The sequence below is a fragment of the Xyrauchen texanus genome, chromosome 50 (genome assembly GCF_025860055.1).
Source record: "Xyrauchen texanus isolate HMW12.3.18 chromosome 50, RBS_HiC_50CHRs, whole genome shotgun sequence".
In the NCBI taxonomy this organism is placed as follows: domain Eukaryota; kingdom Metazoa; phylum Chordata; class Actinopteri; order Cypriniformes; family Catostomidae; genus Xyrauchen; species Xyrauchen texanus.
The window spans coordinates 12,749,021-12,765,831 of record NC_068325.1 but is presented as its reverse complement, the minus strand read 5'-3'; the positions used below and the strand labels follow the sequence as shown (position 1 = coordinate 12,765,831).

The following is a 16,811-nucleotide window of genomic DNA, read 5'->3' as shown; positions in this document are numbered from 1 at the left end:
CAAACACTCCCATGAGCCAAAAAAGGAGAGGGAGGACAGCTACAGAGAGCTCAATAACTGAAAGAGAGTCCAAATCAAGCAAAATAAACAGTGACAATATATTCCATAACAATCGTATGGAAAATAGTTCAGGTTCTTGTTTTTTTTTTTTCGAATTTTTGTGTGATATTAAAACCTGACCTTCAGAGGGTCATTACCAAATAATTTTTAACAATGCAAAACATTACAATTAAAAAGCACAGGACAATACAAAAGATGTAAATGCCAAGGTATACTTCGGTTTTCCGCCTGTTGCCACATCACACTCAAGAGTGCGTGGTGCAAATTTAGTCATCAGCACAGATCGTGCAGACTATCCTCGTGCAGCCAAGTTTTTCTAGACAGTACTAAAGAAAATCACCAAGTAGTCATAGTAAGCATGCATAGAAACACGTCAAATCTGCTCGATGTCAAAAAAGTATACTTTGAAAGGCTAGAGTGCTTGACTGTGCGAGAAGCAATAGTACACTTAAAATTAAGTACACCCAAGCCTTTATGGAATAGTCATGGTTCAACACAAGTTAGGCTCAAACGACAGCATTTGTGGCATAATGTTTATTACCACAAAAATGTATTTGGACTTGCCCCTACTTTTCTTTAAAAAAAAAAAACAAAAAAAACAAAAAAAAAAAAGCAAGAATCTAATAATAATACATTTTATTAAAGGCGCCTTTCTCGGCACTCAAGGACACCGTACAGGAATACATAAGACATTTAAAAGCACCAAAATTAAATAAACAACAACATTAAAAACAAAAAGAGGTAGAGCAATTGAATCTGGGTTGGTACAATGGAAGTGAATCCGTAAACATTAAATTACCTGTACCTACTTTATGCCACAAAAGCTGTCAATTGAGCTTAACTTGTATTGTACCTGGAATATTCTTTTAAGACATTACAAGTATAGAAAATTATAAAATTAGCTTTACATCACTTATATGGAATATATGGAATATATGGAATCCACTTATGTTTTTCACCGTTTATACTATAAATTATTTTATAATTAGAATTTTCCATCAATACATTAAACCAATGAGGTATACATTCATTTATATATTATGGAGTGGTGGTGGCGTAGTGGCTAAAGCACAGGGCTGTTAATCAGAAGGTCGCTGGTTCGAACCCCACAGCCACCACCATTGTGTCCTTGAGCAAGGCACTTAACTCCAGGTTGCTCCGGGGGGGGATTGTCCCTGTAATAATTGCACTGTAAGTCACTTTGGATAAAAGCGTCTGCCAAATGCATAAATGTAAATGTAAATATTATATAGTAGATTTGTTCAGCCTTTCCAGTTGAGAAATATAGCCTTCCATTGCAATTTTAATAGATGGAGAAGAGAATGTAAAATAATAAGTTAAGTAAAATATAAATAGGGAATATACCATGATAATGAGCTTTGAATGCAACTGAACGATGATCAGCCAGCAGAGCCACAAAGCATTCCTACATAAAGTCACCCAACCAATCCCCCAAACATTACGTTCCCATTACGTACATTTTAACATGTATGATTTGTATATTTGTCTATATGCTTGAATACATGCGCAAGTGTTCGGGAGGGAGGGGGTGCCGGTGGGCGGGTGGGTCTCGGGCCAGCGGAGAATACAAATCCAGCAAAGCGATATTTCTCTTTTGCCTGTAATTTGATTTAACAGGGAGAAGTGGGAAGGGAACGGAGAGATGCACTTCTAATTACAGAGCCATCTGCCTGCTCCTGGAGCCTGTCCAACTCCACAGGCAGCTGGGCTGAAGAGGGGAGGGGTGAGAATGGTGGGGGAGGTCTTGCTGAAGACGTGGTAGGAGTGGAGGAAAATAGACAGGTCGATTATGCAGAAACCACATTAAAAAGAACAAACGAGAAAGGAAAAAACATGCAAATGGCCCTCTTCCCTAAAGATCGTAGGGAAAGGTACATATTCCCAATGATTTGTTGATGCTCTCAACAAGATCAAGGCAAACAAAGACAAGAATCAATATCACTTCAGTTTTGAGCAAAACTTTTACTGTAGAATGCATTTTAAATATTATTTTGAAGTTAAAGGTCACAGGGGAGTGCTGGCGCAATCGTTCTAGTATTAGAATGCTGTGGCTGCACAAGAGGAAGTTATATTGAGCAATAGAGTGGGATTCAGCAGGAGAGAGAACCCTAGCTCATCAGTAGCCATTAATCTGGGCTAAGACAAGCAAGCGAGAGAGAGAGAGAGACAAAGAGGTGCAAGGGGACTCACAACTGGGTCACTTTAGTGGAGGCAGAGGATGAGGTCTAGTATAGGCAAATCTGAAAAATAGTGTTTGGGGAGGAGGCTTTAGAGGGCAGGGGGTTCAGCTAATGTGGATTTAAACTAAAGCCTAGAGCACACTACCAAAGCTTGTCTCCTTTGATATTTTTATTCGCCAATTAGTCGGTAACTGATTTGTGTCAAGAAGCCTTACATTGCAAGTCCGGCGATTGTGTAGCGCGTGCACTTCTGCGACTTGCCCAGGCTAGTCGCAGAAGCTGTTTGATATCTGTTTGATATCTGCCCAATGAGTCATCAGGTGTGTGCAACATCCTGACGAGTGGGAGACCAACAATGAGCAAAAGCCAATGAAATACAGGGACAGCACAAAAGGGGAGCAATGCATTGAGAAGCAGGAGATAAAATTATTATTTTCAGTGTTTCCTCCTCCCCGTTTTGTGCAAATCAGTGAAATAAACGGGCAAGAACCTTTGTTTCATGTTGTTTGTTAACATCACGAAAAAACTCTTCAGTTGCTATGTGTGCACGTTTGTCATTGAATTTCAGGACCGTAACTTTAAGATGCATTTTGGGCAAAATGTTTGATCCGTTGCTGGTTACATGCAAATTTAAAAGGAAACAACCATCTGATTTGAACTAATACATTTACATGCACAACAACTACAGGGGTCTTCTTCAGTATGCCTAATATCAACATGCAGTGACAAAGCATTAAGTGACAGTTAATACAGATATTTCACTAAAATAACTGCTCTAAACTTTGTTTGGGCTTAGATTAATTGCAAGAATAATGGTAAAGTAAAGGGTGCTCCAGTAAATAGTGTATTTTTTTTTCTTTTATTTTTTTTCTTTGCACTTTATTATCATGCAGTAATACACTACACTGACTTTATGATTGATGTATGTCATCATGAAATCAGAGACTCGATATCCGAACACAAGTGGTCAAAAAGAGATGACCAAGTCTTTTTGTGATCAGATCACCCAAAATGTGTAATACCTAATAACTAACTAATACCTGGTGTAAACAGGGCTTCAGTCAGGGATGGATGGTCATGTAGTTGATACACCCAGTCGTGAAGTGTGCGTAGCACCACAACTGAAAACAAAAGACTGCGATTTGTTAAGTGTGCGCAGGGCACCGACTGAAAGTCGTGTAGTATGTGATTGGCTTAAGAAACAACAGTTACTCCTCCCGTGACTCAAAAGAAATAGTTTAGAAGGGGTATGACTACTCGTTTGATAAAGTTAATGTCGACTTGCAATTGTCGAAGGATTATGCAACTGAACTTCTACGGATTCAGCAACTGAGACCTAAATCAGGGTAGACGCCATTTAATTTGACACAAACTAAACAACACTTAGGGATAGAAGTACAATCCATTAAATACGTTGTACGGTCTTAAGATTTTAAAGTTATACTGTTTTTTTTTCTCCATGTGCAGTTACTTTTTGCACACAGTCAAGCATTCTAGCATTTCAAAGTATACTCTATTGACCGCAAGCTTGTAAGTATGCTTTCGCTATGACTGTCTTCTGATCCTTTTTCATACAGTCAACTCCAGAAACATGCACAGTATGTAGTATGCTTCGGTTTCTACGTGCTGCTATGTCTTCACCACAGTCCAGATTTTGTAACCTTGTACAGCTGTATGCATACACCTGTAAGGATGCATACTTTTCAAGACTTGTGACTAACACTGTTCAAGATGTAACAGAAGTCAATGGAATTCGAAGAATTCTTTAAAAGTCCTGTAATGGACACTTTATCATACATATGAAGTTCCAGTCTTCTAGTTATAAATGATCCTCTCACTTTTGTAAAAGGACTTTGCAGACTCGACATCTGTATAATTCTAGACAATTCAATCTGCAACAAATAGAGGTTTCCACGAAATGCTTCAGAAGGTTGAGTGTACAGTAAGAAGGTTTAGGAAGTGTTACTCACAGATGATGGTAGACCTGGTGGCTTTCGGATCTTTTTTGGTTGGGGGTCTGTGAAAAGATCAATGTACACATAGTATTCATTTTTCCAAGTAAATGGTTATTGATTGATCTGATGCCCAAAGTCTAGTAAGAGTTTGTTAATATTTCCTAATATTTACCCATGCCTCCATCTGAGGTGCGTCTCCGAGGGTTGTTTGGGTATGATGGATAGAACTGGGGGCCAGATTTTAGGCCAGATGGGGACATGGCATCTGCAGAGGGCATAGCGATGTCTGAAGGCAGGAACCCGGGCTAAAAGGAACAACAGGATGGAAGGTTGGCACAATAATGAATGGAGAATCAAGCAGGTGACAGAAGATGTTAGGTTTCAAGACGTTCTGAAACATAGCTCGGCTCTTCGCCTTGATTTAACTTACCTGGCCTCCAAAGGAAGAGTATGGACACCTTTCATTCTTACCTTCAAGGAAAACAAATAGAGGGTTTTGTGTATTTCAACAAATAAAGAATAGTGAAACTGATTTCACTCTAAAATAGAAGTCTAAAGATTGCAAGCATAGATTAAAAAATTGATAATCTACCCTGAGCACCTGCTGGGCAACCCATGGGTGTTTAAACATCAGTGGCCTTAAGACCAATCAACCAAACACGTATTAGTACAACTCACCACTAATACCTGTGCCAATGAATGGGGAAGAGAGTCCATCATGTTCGTTGTAGTGAGCGACCTCTCCATAGTTCTGGAAAAACCAAGTCAAAGCCTGGTCAGTACTTTAAATATGGTCAAACACTACCATTAGACAACCAACAAGGCTTTGGCATAGGTCTAGATTGTGCTTACCCTTACCTGGTTGAAGGAGGGACTATTTTGTTCTCCAGCATTCCATGGACTGCTTCGTTCATCCATTCCTACAACATATAAAGAATGCAAGCAATCAAAAGCTGAATTCTGCACTTTTGGTTGGCATCAACACCTTTACATCAAGGATCTTCTTAATTCTCTGTTCATTGGATGTTTGGTGGCCAGGTCTCAGTGCTTATCGGACAGCCTCTGGAACTCATCCAAAACCATCACACCAAACTAATATCCATGTCCTTCAGCAGGCTTTAACATCACGGACCATAAAGGGAGCATTCATTCAGTCACTGGATCTCATTAAGACGAGTGGGGAGGGGGGCAGGAATATCATGGAAAGCAGAACAAAAACATGCTGATCAAAGAATTGTGAAATTAGCATCATTGTTTAATTGTGAATGGAGACCCATATGGACAATAGAGTTCTAAGTTTATGGCATGAAAGATATGGGACTGTTTTTAAAGGTGTCAATATCCAGAAATATAGATTTTCGGAAATGTTTGCATGAACGTTTTAAAGTGTACTGGAGTACGAATTCCTCATAAAGCATTCCCCGCTCCCTCCTGTCTTATGCCTTAATGCAAAGCTCTCCAAAGACACATGGCTTAATTGCATGCTGATTTGCATAACTGTGCATATTAATGTGGTTGCTTTATGAATATTCATATTCTCCTTTAGATTTTTTTTTTTTTAAGGTCTAATTAAAAATGTGTGTGAGAAGAGGGGGTCTCAGCCAGAGCGGCCACTGAAGGCTGAGCATGAGTGATGAAGCTAACAAAGCAGAGCAAATAGCGACATCCACACTGACAGCCGTGATCTATTGAGCCTATGCAGGCAGCATGGGAAATGAAGTGAGCACTGAGTGAGTGAGTGAAAGAATCTCCCTGGCAGAATGATCTTGTGTGGGGAAAACGAAGTGGCAGGAAGATTCAGGACAGTGTTGAAGGACCATATAAAGACGTTTAACTTGGCAAATGATTTTGGATTGGATTTCTCAATAAGGCTGTTACAATGGGGGATTTTTCTATGAATGACCACATTACAGGGTACTCACATTTTCTGAATAAGTTCCATGACATTTCCAGACATTTGTGATTACTTTTAAAAATCAGAATGATTTCAACCAAATCATTTAGACTGATTTGATAAATTCATTAAAAAGTAGAACAATTCTCATCTCAATAGAATGATTTGCTGCCATACAGACCGTACTATGGCTTGCAAGCAAGTTACAATATGTTTAATAGTTGAAATATTTTATAGCAGAGTTTAACATATAGAAATATTTAAAGCCTGTGTGACTTATTGTGTGTTTACTGTAAAACACAAAAGGAGATATAAGGCAAAATGACTACCTCAGTCACTATTTACTTTCATTGTTTGGAAAAAATGTATGAAAGTATATGGTGGCTGAAGCCAACAACATTTAAAATCTTTTGTGATCCATGGATGAAAAGGAAAAAAAAAAAAATCAAATATGGTTTGGAACAAGAAGAGGTTGAGTAAATTATGACAATATTATGGAAACTTCTATAGTGAGCATACATTTTTCTACTTGTAATCGGTTATAAAATATTTCAGTTATTAAATTCATTAAACTTGCAAGCCATAGTGTCATTTGGTAAGTGACCAAACCGTACGGAGTTGGTTCTTTTCAATGAATTTGTAAAACCAGTTGAAGATCTAAGTACTTACTAAAAACAAAAACTTGATTTGTATGATTTATTTTGTTTTTGTGTGTGTGTGTGTGTGTGTGTGTGTGTGTGTGTTTAATAAAACAATTCCCTGATATTGGGAAGCCTGGGTAGCTCAGCAAGTAAAGACGCTGACTACCACACCTGGATTTGCAAGTTTGAATTCAGGGGGTGCGGAGGGAGTCCAGTCAGGCTTCTTAAGCAACCAATTGGCCCGGTTGCTAGGGTGGGTAGAGTCACGTTGGGTTGAGTCACATTGGGTTGACCTCCTTGTGGTCGCTATAATGTGGTTCTCAATGGGGCGTGTGGCGAGTTGGTCATGGATAATAGCTTGAAGCCCCCACACGCATTAGGTCTTTGCGGTAACGCGCTCAACAAGCCACGTGATAAGATGTGTGGATTGATGGTCTCAGACCCGGAGGCAGATTCATCCTCCGCCACCCGGATTCAGGTGAGTAACTATGCCACCACGAGAACTTAGAGCAGTACATTAGGAATTGGGCATTCCAAATTAGGGAGAAAATACAAAAATCCCCTGATATTTTTAAGTTTTCCCATTGGAAACCTTATATTAGCAAACTGAACTGGAGCATTTCTGGCAAATGTAGTTTTGTAGATACAATGAGGCTTTCTTAAAAGATACACAACTTATCTTTTGAGCTATTGGCCGCATTATTTGCTGATTATATGCCAGGTTCCTTTATACACTCGTTCACAAATAGTAGCTACATAGCATGCCATAATTCATGTTCAGATCACAAAAGATATAAAAAGCGAAGCCGTCAAGATTCACAATCTGAGGTGTCTGTGCAAATGTGCTTGCGTATGAGTGATGGTGAAGGGGTGTGTCCCATCCTAATGCTGTCCTCAGTGGGTGACGGATCGGGCAGCTGTGGAGGTGAGTGAGAGGACGCAAGAATGCCAGGGAAAAGCACAGTTATGCCCAAGGAGTGGAAGCGGGATGGGGGGGGTTGATGGCTTAATGCAATTAGCACCTTTCTGAGCACTTTTGTCTTGAGGAACAGATGCACTTCTGAAGGCCACTGCTTCCTCTGAAGAAGTACCTAATTTCTGGATTTTTTGTTTTGTATTGTTGCACATAGGGGAGAGTCTACATTTTTAGTTCTGTCTAATTCCTATAGTGCAGTTTAAATTTAGAAATGTTACCTAGTCCATGGAAGTCTTCAACATCATAACTTTATGTTCCTTGTAAACACTTTACAAGAATGAAACAAAAATAGTTTCTACTGCCTTGTTTATAAACAAAAAAAAGGAAAATCATGATTACAGTAAGGCGCTTACAGTGGATATGAATCGGACCGGTCCATAAACACAAAAATGCACACCATTTCAAAAGTATAGCCACAAAATGTAAACAGTATAAATGTTAATATAATTTTAGTGTGATAAACACTTTTAGTGCAGATTCCTCTCCTCAGTCAGGAGCGAGAATTACGCAGTTTACAGTCCAGATGCACTCTAAACTTCCAATCAGCTTCAGGTGATGTGGATCGCAAAGTATGAGGGAATTATAATGCAAAAATACAAAATAAGTAAATATAGAGCACTCTGTTGTGGAATAAGTGGAGCTGGAGCAAAACATGCGTGTCGGGCGTCTTTAAAGGAAACACCCATGTTTACTTTAACATAGTTATTTTTAATGTGTTATAGCTTTATTAAAGTTCAAATAATAATTAAGCAGGTCATGTAAATAACTACGAAGTGTGAAACTAGCATTCTCTGTGCAGTCAGCACCTCTTCTATGAGTTACGCTATAAGTACCGATCTAAGGGGGAGAGATAGAAACTGCATCCGGCTGAGGCACACTCTGTCGCGGGGACGCCCATCCCTCGAGCGCAAGCTTGCTGCAGCTAGATTATAACGTGATGGCTCGTGACTTATTGAATCATAATGTGTGTCACGGTGCATTTCTTATTGTGAAGAAAATCGGCAATACGCAGCTTTATTAATCAGAGAGAGTTTGTTTTTTGCAAGTTAAAGATAGATTGAAGTGAACAGAAAGGTGAGAGAGGGTAGTCTTCGCCCCATTACACAATTCAACAAAATATGTTTTTGATTTGTTTTTGCTTTGGCTTGTTTTCCAATATAAATATCTAAACATCCTTTAAAACAACGCACATTTTCTTTAGCAGCTATACTGCAGAAGAAAAATCTGATAATTTTTTATATAATATTAAAAATACAAATATTTTAAAATATCTTAAAATCCTTTTAAAAAGATGCATTCACCTGAGAAGCAGCATATAAGATATTTAGACTTGCTTTTAGAGAATAGATCTTGAATATAAGTATATTTTGTCTTTACTGCACTCGTATTTTTAAAAGATGATTTTGTCCTCTTTATTGTTAATAAGCATGTTTAAGACAACCTTTTAAGTCAGGGTACAAGCTAGATAATCAATTAAGACCTAATGATTAATCGTTGCACTAATCACCGAATAGTCGTTTAATCATTCTATAATCATTACATTTAATTGATTATCCAAAAAATCATTAGTTGCAGCCCTATTACTAACCTTTTATTTAAAGTTACATTGAATATTAAAACTTTGTCATCGCAACAATGAAACTCTTTAATCCTGGTTTTAGATACAACTTTACACAGATATGGTTAGAAAATGATTTTATTACACTAAAATCATGTTAACAAGAGTAAAGTTCACAGTGTATTTTAACATTTATGGACTGGCCGCATTCACTTCCATTGTGCCTTACAGTATGCTTTCCCATAGATGAGTCCAAATTATTTTCAGTGGTAATCACCATTATGCCACAATGCTGTCGACTGAGCTAAACTTGTATTGAACCCGGAACATTCCTTAAAGATTCCTTTAAGAGTTCAAATGACTACTGTTGAGGAACTGTCGCTTAGACATTTGATTCTCCATAATGATTGTGAGAACATGTCATATCCTGCTATACTGAGTTCACAGGTTAAAGTTAATGTTGACTGATGTGGGGATCTTCTAGAAGCATCTCACAAGTGACAGATTTAAGAGTCAGGGTCACCTCGGTGTCAGGTAGCTCTGACGATAAAAATCTCAATCCGAGACATTAGCTTGGCCCAACTATGTAATTGGCAGTTTAGGCCGCCACAGACCAAGAGTGAAGCTGGTGATCTTTCACAGTGTTTCTTTTGCTGTTTTCATGCAGGCCTCCTGCAGGGTGATGGGAGGTATGAGAAACCTTTGTTTCAAGAGTGGGTCAATTTCCTGTCAGTTGGCAGGGGGAGAAAGTGTTTTCTTGTCCGTGGGGGGGGGATCATTTGGAGACCGTAAGGCCTTTATTTAGGTCTTTGTTCTCAGATTGTTCTTATTCAGGGATAATGTTTGGAGTGTCCATTGGGAGACAGACAGGGAGGCTGGATAGACTCAAGAGTGCATTAGAAGGCCTTGGATAACTTCTTAATCTTAAATTCTTCTGGTCACATGAATTGGAGCGATTTGAGCTTACAACGGGTGACAAAAATAAACATTTAAAAAGGGGAGGTGCAACTGGCTAGTCCAAAAAAAGAACTTGGAAACGAAGCATGGCACATTTTTAATTGACAATGTGAAAGTTTTGGGTAGTTCATATTTTGGACCTTAAAACAAACCCAAACTATTACACAGCTGCATATAACTTAACTGCTACATAAAATGTACATAAAAAAAAAAAAAAGTCCCCAACAAGTTTTTACGACGTAAACTCCTACAAGTTTGTGCAATAGGTGCTTCAACTGAACAGCCGGTTCAAAGAGATCCAAACTGCCCCGAGCTTTGACTCTGAATATAAACTATGGTGTATTCATAAAAGCGGGGGTTTAGGAAAACAAGAAGCAACATGCCCTCCTCTTCTGTTGAGATGAACGAGCACTAAGCAACTGGCCCAACCACCATAATTCCCATACATAACACCTCTTTCTACTCATGTGTCTTTTCAAATATGGCAAATTCAAGTAATACACAGGAAATAACTTTTTAAAATTTTTTAGATAAAATGCAATGCATTTAGTAGTGAAGACTTACCTGAACCACCACCAAACTGACTGCTTGCAAGTGTAGTTGGCCTATTTTTCCCATTGGCCACAGGGGGCGCAAACATCTATGGTTGAGAAGGGAAAAGCAGAATCTGAGTTAAAAGGGCAAAGTATACTTTGGTTTTTCACATGCCGGTGCGTTAATATGGTCTTCAGCACAGTACCCGCCGACTGTCTGCGTACAGCCTCGTTAATCTAAACTTTGCATCTTTGCGAGTCATCGGCGCATACGCCTGCCACCGAAAAAGTAGCACAAATGTATTTGCATGGGCACGTGGTTAAGAGTTGGGACGGCACGACAAAAAATATAACCTAGCAAAAAGTATAACCTAGCCTTCAGCATGGTGGCATATCACGTCAACAGGTGCTCAAAGACAGGGATTTAAATCTAGATTATTTTCAATAGCATAGTTTAATGTTAAAGGGCACAACAATTTTTTTTTACCAGATACAACGCACTAGCTTAGAGGAAAATTGGTCAATCTGAAAGAAAACAGACGTCAAATAGTTATAGGGCAGGGCTATTTGAAGACATCCTTGTCTTGTACCACATAAAGTTTCACAGAAAGGGCAGAAGAGGTCTTTCTTACGTGGATGGATGATGTTTCTTTGTTTTTGAAGTGCGAAGAGAAACCTGTAAGCAGCAATGGTGCTAGACTTGCATGGTGCATCATGGGAGGGACTTTCTGGTGTGGTAGAAACATAATTTACACCACCATTAAGGAGATACTGAATACATAGTCTGCAAATCCTTCGGTTGGTGTTTTCTAAAGTGTTCACAGCTCGAAACTGAACACAATATATGGGTTCTAACTAAACCATCAACAATTTGTAATTAGATTTGAGATCATAATGCATTCGCTTTGGCGCATCTGATAGCTGCTTCAGTAGATGGCAGTTTTCCAATGCAATAAATGAGCATAGTCGAGCCAGTGAATCAAGCGATTAACATTTTATATTCTTAAAAAAAAAAAAAGTATGCTCTTTAGCCAAGAATAATCAAATTGCAACAACAGGTGAAATGAGAATAAAATAAATGGGGGTATTTATTAAAAATGCAGAGACGTTAAAAACAGAGCGAGTAAGTAATAAAGATTGTACTCAAGACGTTTCAAATGGCAGAGCCATAAAGTGGAATCTGTCAAAATCTTAAGCAATGTACGTCAAACTGTCCTTCCTTGGGGCCTAGTTGGGGGATGGCACATGATTTAATGATCCATTACAATGTTTATAGCCACAAACAACACTCTCATACAATCAATGTTGTGATGTGTGCTCCAATCCATCCAAAGAGAAAAAAGAATAAAGATAAACAGCCAAGCAGGACACATAAAACTCTGACTATGAGGTAAGATTGAGTCGAGGAGATTAAGGACGGACACAACTGAACTCGTAGCCATACCCTCTTCCTTACCGCACTAAAATCCAACAGGTCGCTGAGTTCCTTATCTGTTCCCACTGTAGTCATTCTCTGGTGTGGCTCGGTCATACCCCTCTGTCTTTAAAGCACCCTGAAGGAGAAAGACGAGCGAGACACAGCTGGGATAAGCCATCGAAAGACCAGATGCATCAGAAAAGCAGTGATGAAGTGCAAGTCGAGTGTCCTCATATGGAATAGTGAATAGGCGTGGATGATGTATATTGTAGCTTATATTTTACATCACATAAGAGAATATTAGCAGCATTTGGGCATAATGATTATGAATTGATCGTAATATCAGCAACAATTCTGGTTTCCTAATTGAATGCATGTTGTGCCCATGTAGAAAACTTTTAACAGGATGTTACACACCTGTCATAACTGCATGTTTTTTTGTTTTTTTTTGCATCTCCCACGTCCCAAAAAGGGATCAGGCACATTCAATTTCATTAATTAACTTTACATTGCTTCAGTATGCTTTAAGTAAGTGCCAGTGCCAAGTTTTAATCACTGTCCAAGCATCCAATCTTATTAACTAGCCTGATAATCGATTTGGCAGAGGACTTCCTGTGCATTTTACACTTTAAAATTAGTTGTGTGCCTCCCTTATGTTTGGCAAAAGGAAAATTATGCACCTAGATATAATACCCGTTGTATTCGATTCTGTTGCCCAAACACTACCTCTTAAAATTATAATTTAATACTAACCGATGACTATTGAAGGGTTCGATCTGTTCAGACAGGATATATTTTACTTTCTCAAGCACCAGTCCCTGGTTATTGATCCTATATGAAATGATGGTCTGAAACATTCTTAATCATTGTTGTTATTAATGGGATTGTTCACCCAAAAATAAAAATTCTCTCATTTACTCACCATCATGCCATCCCAGATGTGTATATCTTTCTTTCTTCTGCAAAGCATATCTCAGCTCTATAGGTCCATACAATGCAACTGAATGGTGATCAGGTCTTTGAAGCTCCAAAAAGGAGATGAAGTCATCATAAAAGTAATGCATACGACTCAGGTGGCTTAATTTATATCTTCTGAAGCTAACCAGTAGGTTTTGGGTGAGAACAGACCAAAATATAACTCCTTTTTCACTGTACATCTTGCCATTTCACATACATCTTGTGCAGTCTCTAGGCACTATAATGATTTCAAGCTTGATTACACTTCCTAGTGCTTGATGAATACGCAGATCACTAGATAGCGCTATAGGAAGTGTGATCAAGCTTAAAAACATGATTGCCAAGGAGACTGCTGTCAAAATGTACAGTGAAAAAGGAGTTATATTTTGGTCAGTTCTCACCCCCCAAAAAAGAACTGGACATTGAATAAACCACTGGAGCTTTAAGGATTATGTTTATGCTGACTTTATCGTCATTTTGGAGCTTCAAAGGCCTGATCACCATTCAATTGTATGGACCTACAGAGCTGAGATATTCTTCTAAAAATCTTTGTGTTCAGAAGAATATAGCTGAGATCATTTTCATTTTTGGGTGAACTCTTTAATATTGTTTTGTTATACAACATCAGAACAGCAATGAAACAGAAATCACCACCGGCTGTCAATCAGTTTCCGTGCAACCATGATATCACCACATGGAACATGCAAATCCATATTGTACATCTCTTTCCTGTGTATGAGTTATAGTCATCTGGCCAGTGAATTTGCATAAAAGGAGATCTTCATCAACATGTCAAGACAGATTTGGTAAATTAAATGGGTTCTTTTTTTATAAACTGTCAAATAAAATGAAAATGGCAAATATTGGTCAATGGAAACTTTTCTAAGGGACATCTTGAGGAGGCCTGTATGCTTTTGCAGATTTTTATATTAATTAGCCATTTGTTTTCCTCGACAGTTTGAGTAAACACTAATAGGAGCCATCAGCTAAAATAACAACAGTGTTTTGCACCTTTCTACAATTATTAGACGCAATGGTTTTAAACGCCCGACACCCAAATGAAAAGTAGACTGTGCCCCTCAAGTCGAAAGACGAGAAAGATAACAAGGGGCCCGAATCCCCCTCAAGTCCACGCTAACCTAAATCTAGCCAAGGGTTAAAAATATTATGCTTTCCCTTAGTACATTGCTATCTTTTCTAGTGGAAACGGTGGGAAATGTTCGGAAACTATATACATCGATCTATTTTAACTGGTCGACCTGAGAGGTGAAGGCCACAGTATAAAGCCACAAGACACGCAAAAAACGGCCGAGTTGACGCGAATGTATTTTCTCTTATTATGTATCTTTAGTTCATTGCCATTAAATTGTTGGTTGGTTGTAAGTGAGAACAACAGTCCTACCACTAACCGCCAATTAATATCTTGGGAATAATGAACCGTTGTTATACGGCAAACATATCATGGAAAAGTATACGAAAACCGTTTAGATATGTTGTTTAGTCAGGTCCTTTCTTTATGTAAGGTTACGCTTCACCCATACTGGAACAATGTCAATATTTAGCCTGTTCTCAATAGTAAACTTGTATTATTAAGATAGTGGACCATTTTGTTTTAAACTTAATAGGCCACATCAATGGCGCAAACACGTAATTTTGAATTATCGACATTGGCCAGGCGGCCAGGCGTCCAGTCGATCATTCTGAATTATTCATGTGTTTACGAGATACATGTGCTCACTCGAGTGAGAATAAAACGCGACTGGCTAACAAGTTAATAAAAGTGCCGCGACAAAATGTCAACTTTTTCTCCAGAGACAGGCAATTTTATAAGGCGGGTGGGGTGGTAGATGGGGGCATGAGGAATTTCCTGCCAAAATATGCAATAAAGTAACTACATTTGTGGAAAGCAGACATGGATACAAGGAACCACAATGGGACGCTTAAGTTAAGTATGACATGAGAAAAAAAAAATGCTTACACAAATTTTAGACACTTTGGGTCAACTGTTATTTGCGGATTAATTTGGCACTGACAGCTCTTGCTCTTCACTAGTCATGTAAACTCTGGGAAACGCACAGGTCACACTCGTCGCACTAGATCAAACTAATCCTTACTTTGATAAAAGGACAAAGGAGTCATTTCTGTTAGGATAGCACCCGGATAAAGACCACCAGCACAAAAAAACTGGGCAGGACTTCCACCACCACAGCCAACACGCCAAAAAAAAAAAAAAAAACTCTGCACCCCTCCACCAATTCCATAAGCAGACATCCCAAAAACTTAAATGGGCGATGGAAGTTCAACATGCAATAATGTGACTTCTCTGATCTAAATGTGGGACTAAAAAACTTGAGCTTCCATACCTATAAAAGACTAGAAAACAACTTTTTTTTTTAAATAATAAAACAATTAAAAAAAAGCATTACCTCTACTTATTAGATGTCTTCATCCAGTAGTATAAAAAGAAAGGTTGAGCCTCGTAGGGAAAAACCATAAAACTTGAAAGAATTTGAAGCACGGCACATTAAAAGCGTTGGATAGGCGCAACAATGTGGCTTATTCCTGCTTTGACATCCTTCTTCAAACACCGACGTCACAAATACAATGTTGCAGGTCTGTAGCCTATTCATACAACCTCGCGCCACGACTTCCTTTATGTTGTTACAATTGAGGTGAATTCATTCTTCTAGTAGACATCTTGACCACCTCCATCCACATTGTGAGCAGCAACAATGTATTCCTCCGCATGGAAAGAGGGGCCTCAAATGCTCGGGTGTCCAGTTTCATATGCCCAGGGGAGTCAAGTGGTTGTTCGTCAACGTCTACGAATGAAAATGGACGACTGAATCAGGAAGGGCACATTGGTTGTTAATCGTTTGTCAGTCTCGATATAATATGTATTAGCAAAACAAGAATTGATTGTAGGAACTATAATTTCCGGCGGAGGTAAATGGTAGAAAAGTAAGCGGCATTTATACCGGAGCAGCAAGAGATGGAGAGATAAACCTGGACGCCTCCGGCCAATAGGAAGGTGAGGAAAAGTGATGGGCAGTTGGAACGTCCAATAGACACAAGATTAATCACTCTACACCCGCCCATTTCATGACGAACACCGTGTGTTCAGTGAGGCTGACTGAAGGGGCCAGAGCTCAGCCTGCGTGACATCATTTTATTACTCTGGTTAACATCGACGCCCGCGCATCAAATTGTAACTTAGTTTACGCTTTGACAAAAAAAACTCTATGACAATATATGCAAGGTTAGCCTACCACATTTGATTATTTATTATCACATTTTGTTTGACAGAATTATTTTAATTGGTTACTCGTTACTTAAAGGAATATTCGGGGTTCAATTCAAGTTAAGCTCAGTCCACCGCATAATGTTGTTACCACAAAAATAAAATGCATCCTTTTCTTTAAAAAAAAAAGAAAGAAGCTAAAGTCAAGGATACAGTGAGGCACTTATAATGGAAGTGAATGGGGACAATTTGTAAACAATTAAATACTCACTGTTTAAAAAATAGAGCCCCAAGACACATTATACACATTATACATTTTATCATGGTTTTAATGTGAATATAAATCACTTACTAACCATTTCTTTATGTAGTTATGTCCAATTTACCACTTCATTGCCATAACGACGTGACTTTGTAAACC

General features: G+C 38.6%; 1 protein-coding gene across 6 annotated transcripts in view; it reads right to left on the bottom strand.

Annotated features, from left to right (window-relative positions):
- The window catches only part of tcf3b (transcription factor 3b), a 28,261-nt gene extending 12,180 nt beyond the window's left edge, over positions 1 to 16,081 (bottom strand). For 2 of the 6 annotated variants that reach the window (XM_052123902.1, XM_052123903.1), the window contains exons 1-8: positions 15,576 to 16,081; positions 12,232 to 12,328; positions 10,807 to 10,882; positions 5,069 to 5,136; positions 4,895 to 4,967; positions 4,647 to 4,687; positions 4,389 to 4,521; positions 4,232 to 4,278 (exon numbers count right to left, since the gene is read on the bottom strand). In XM_052123902.1, the coding sequence (XP_051979862.1) occupies positions 4,232 to 4,278; positions 4,389 to 4,521; positions 4,647 to 4,687; positions 4,895 to 4,967; positions 5,069 to 5,136; positions 10,807 to 10,882; positions 12,232 to 12,306 (513 nt within the window). In that variant the 5' untranslated portion in view covers positions 12,307 to 12,328; positions 15,576 to 16,081. The remainder of the gene's footprint in view (positions 1 to 4,231; positions 4,279 to 4,388; positions 4,522 to 4,646; positions 4,688 to 4,894; positions 4,968 to 5,068; positions 5,137 to 10,806; positions 10,883 to 12,231; positions 12,329 to 15,575) is intronic. The other 4 variants (XM_052123905.1, XM_052123904.1, XM_052123906.1 and 1 more) reach the window with 4 other exon arrangements.
- Positions 16,082 to 16,811: the final 730 nt, after the last annotated feature.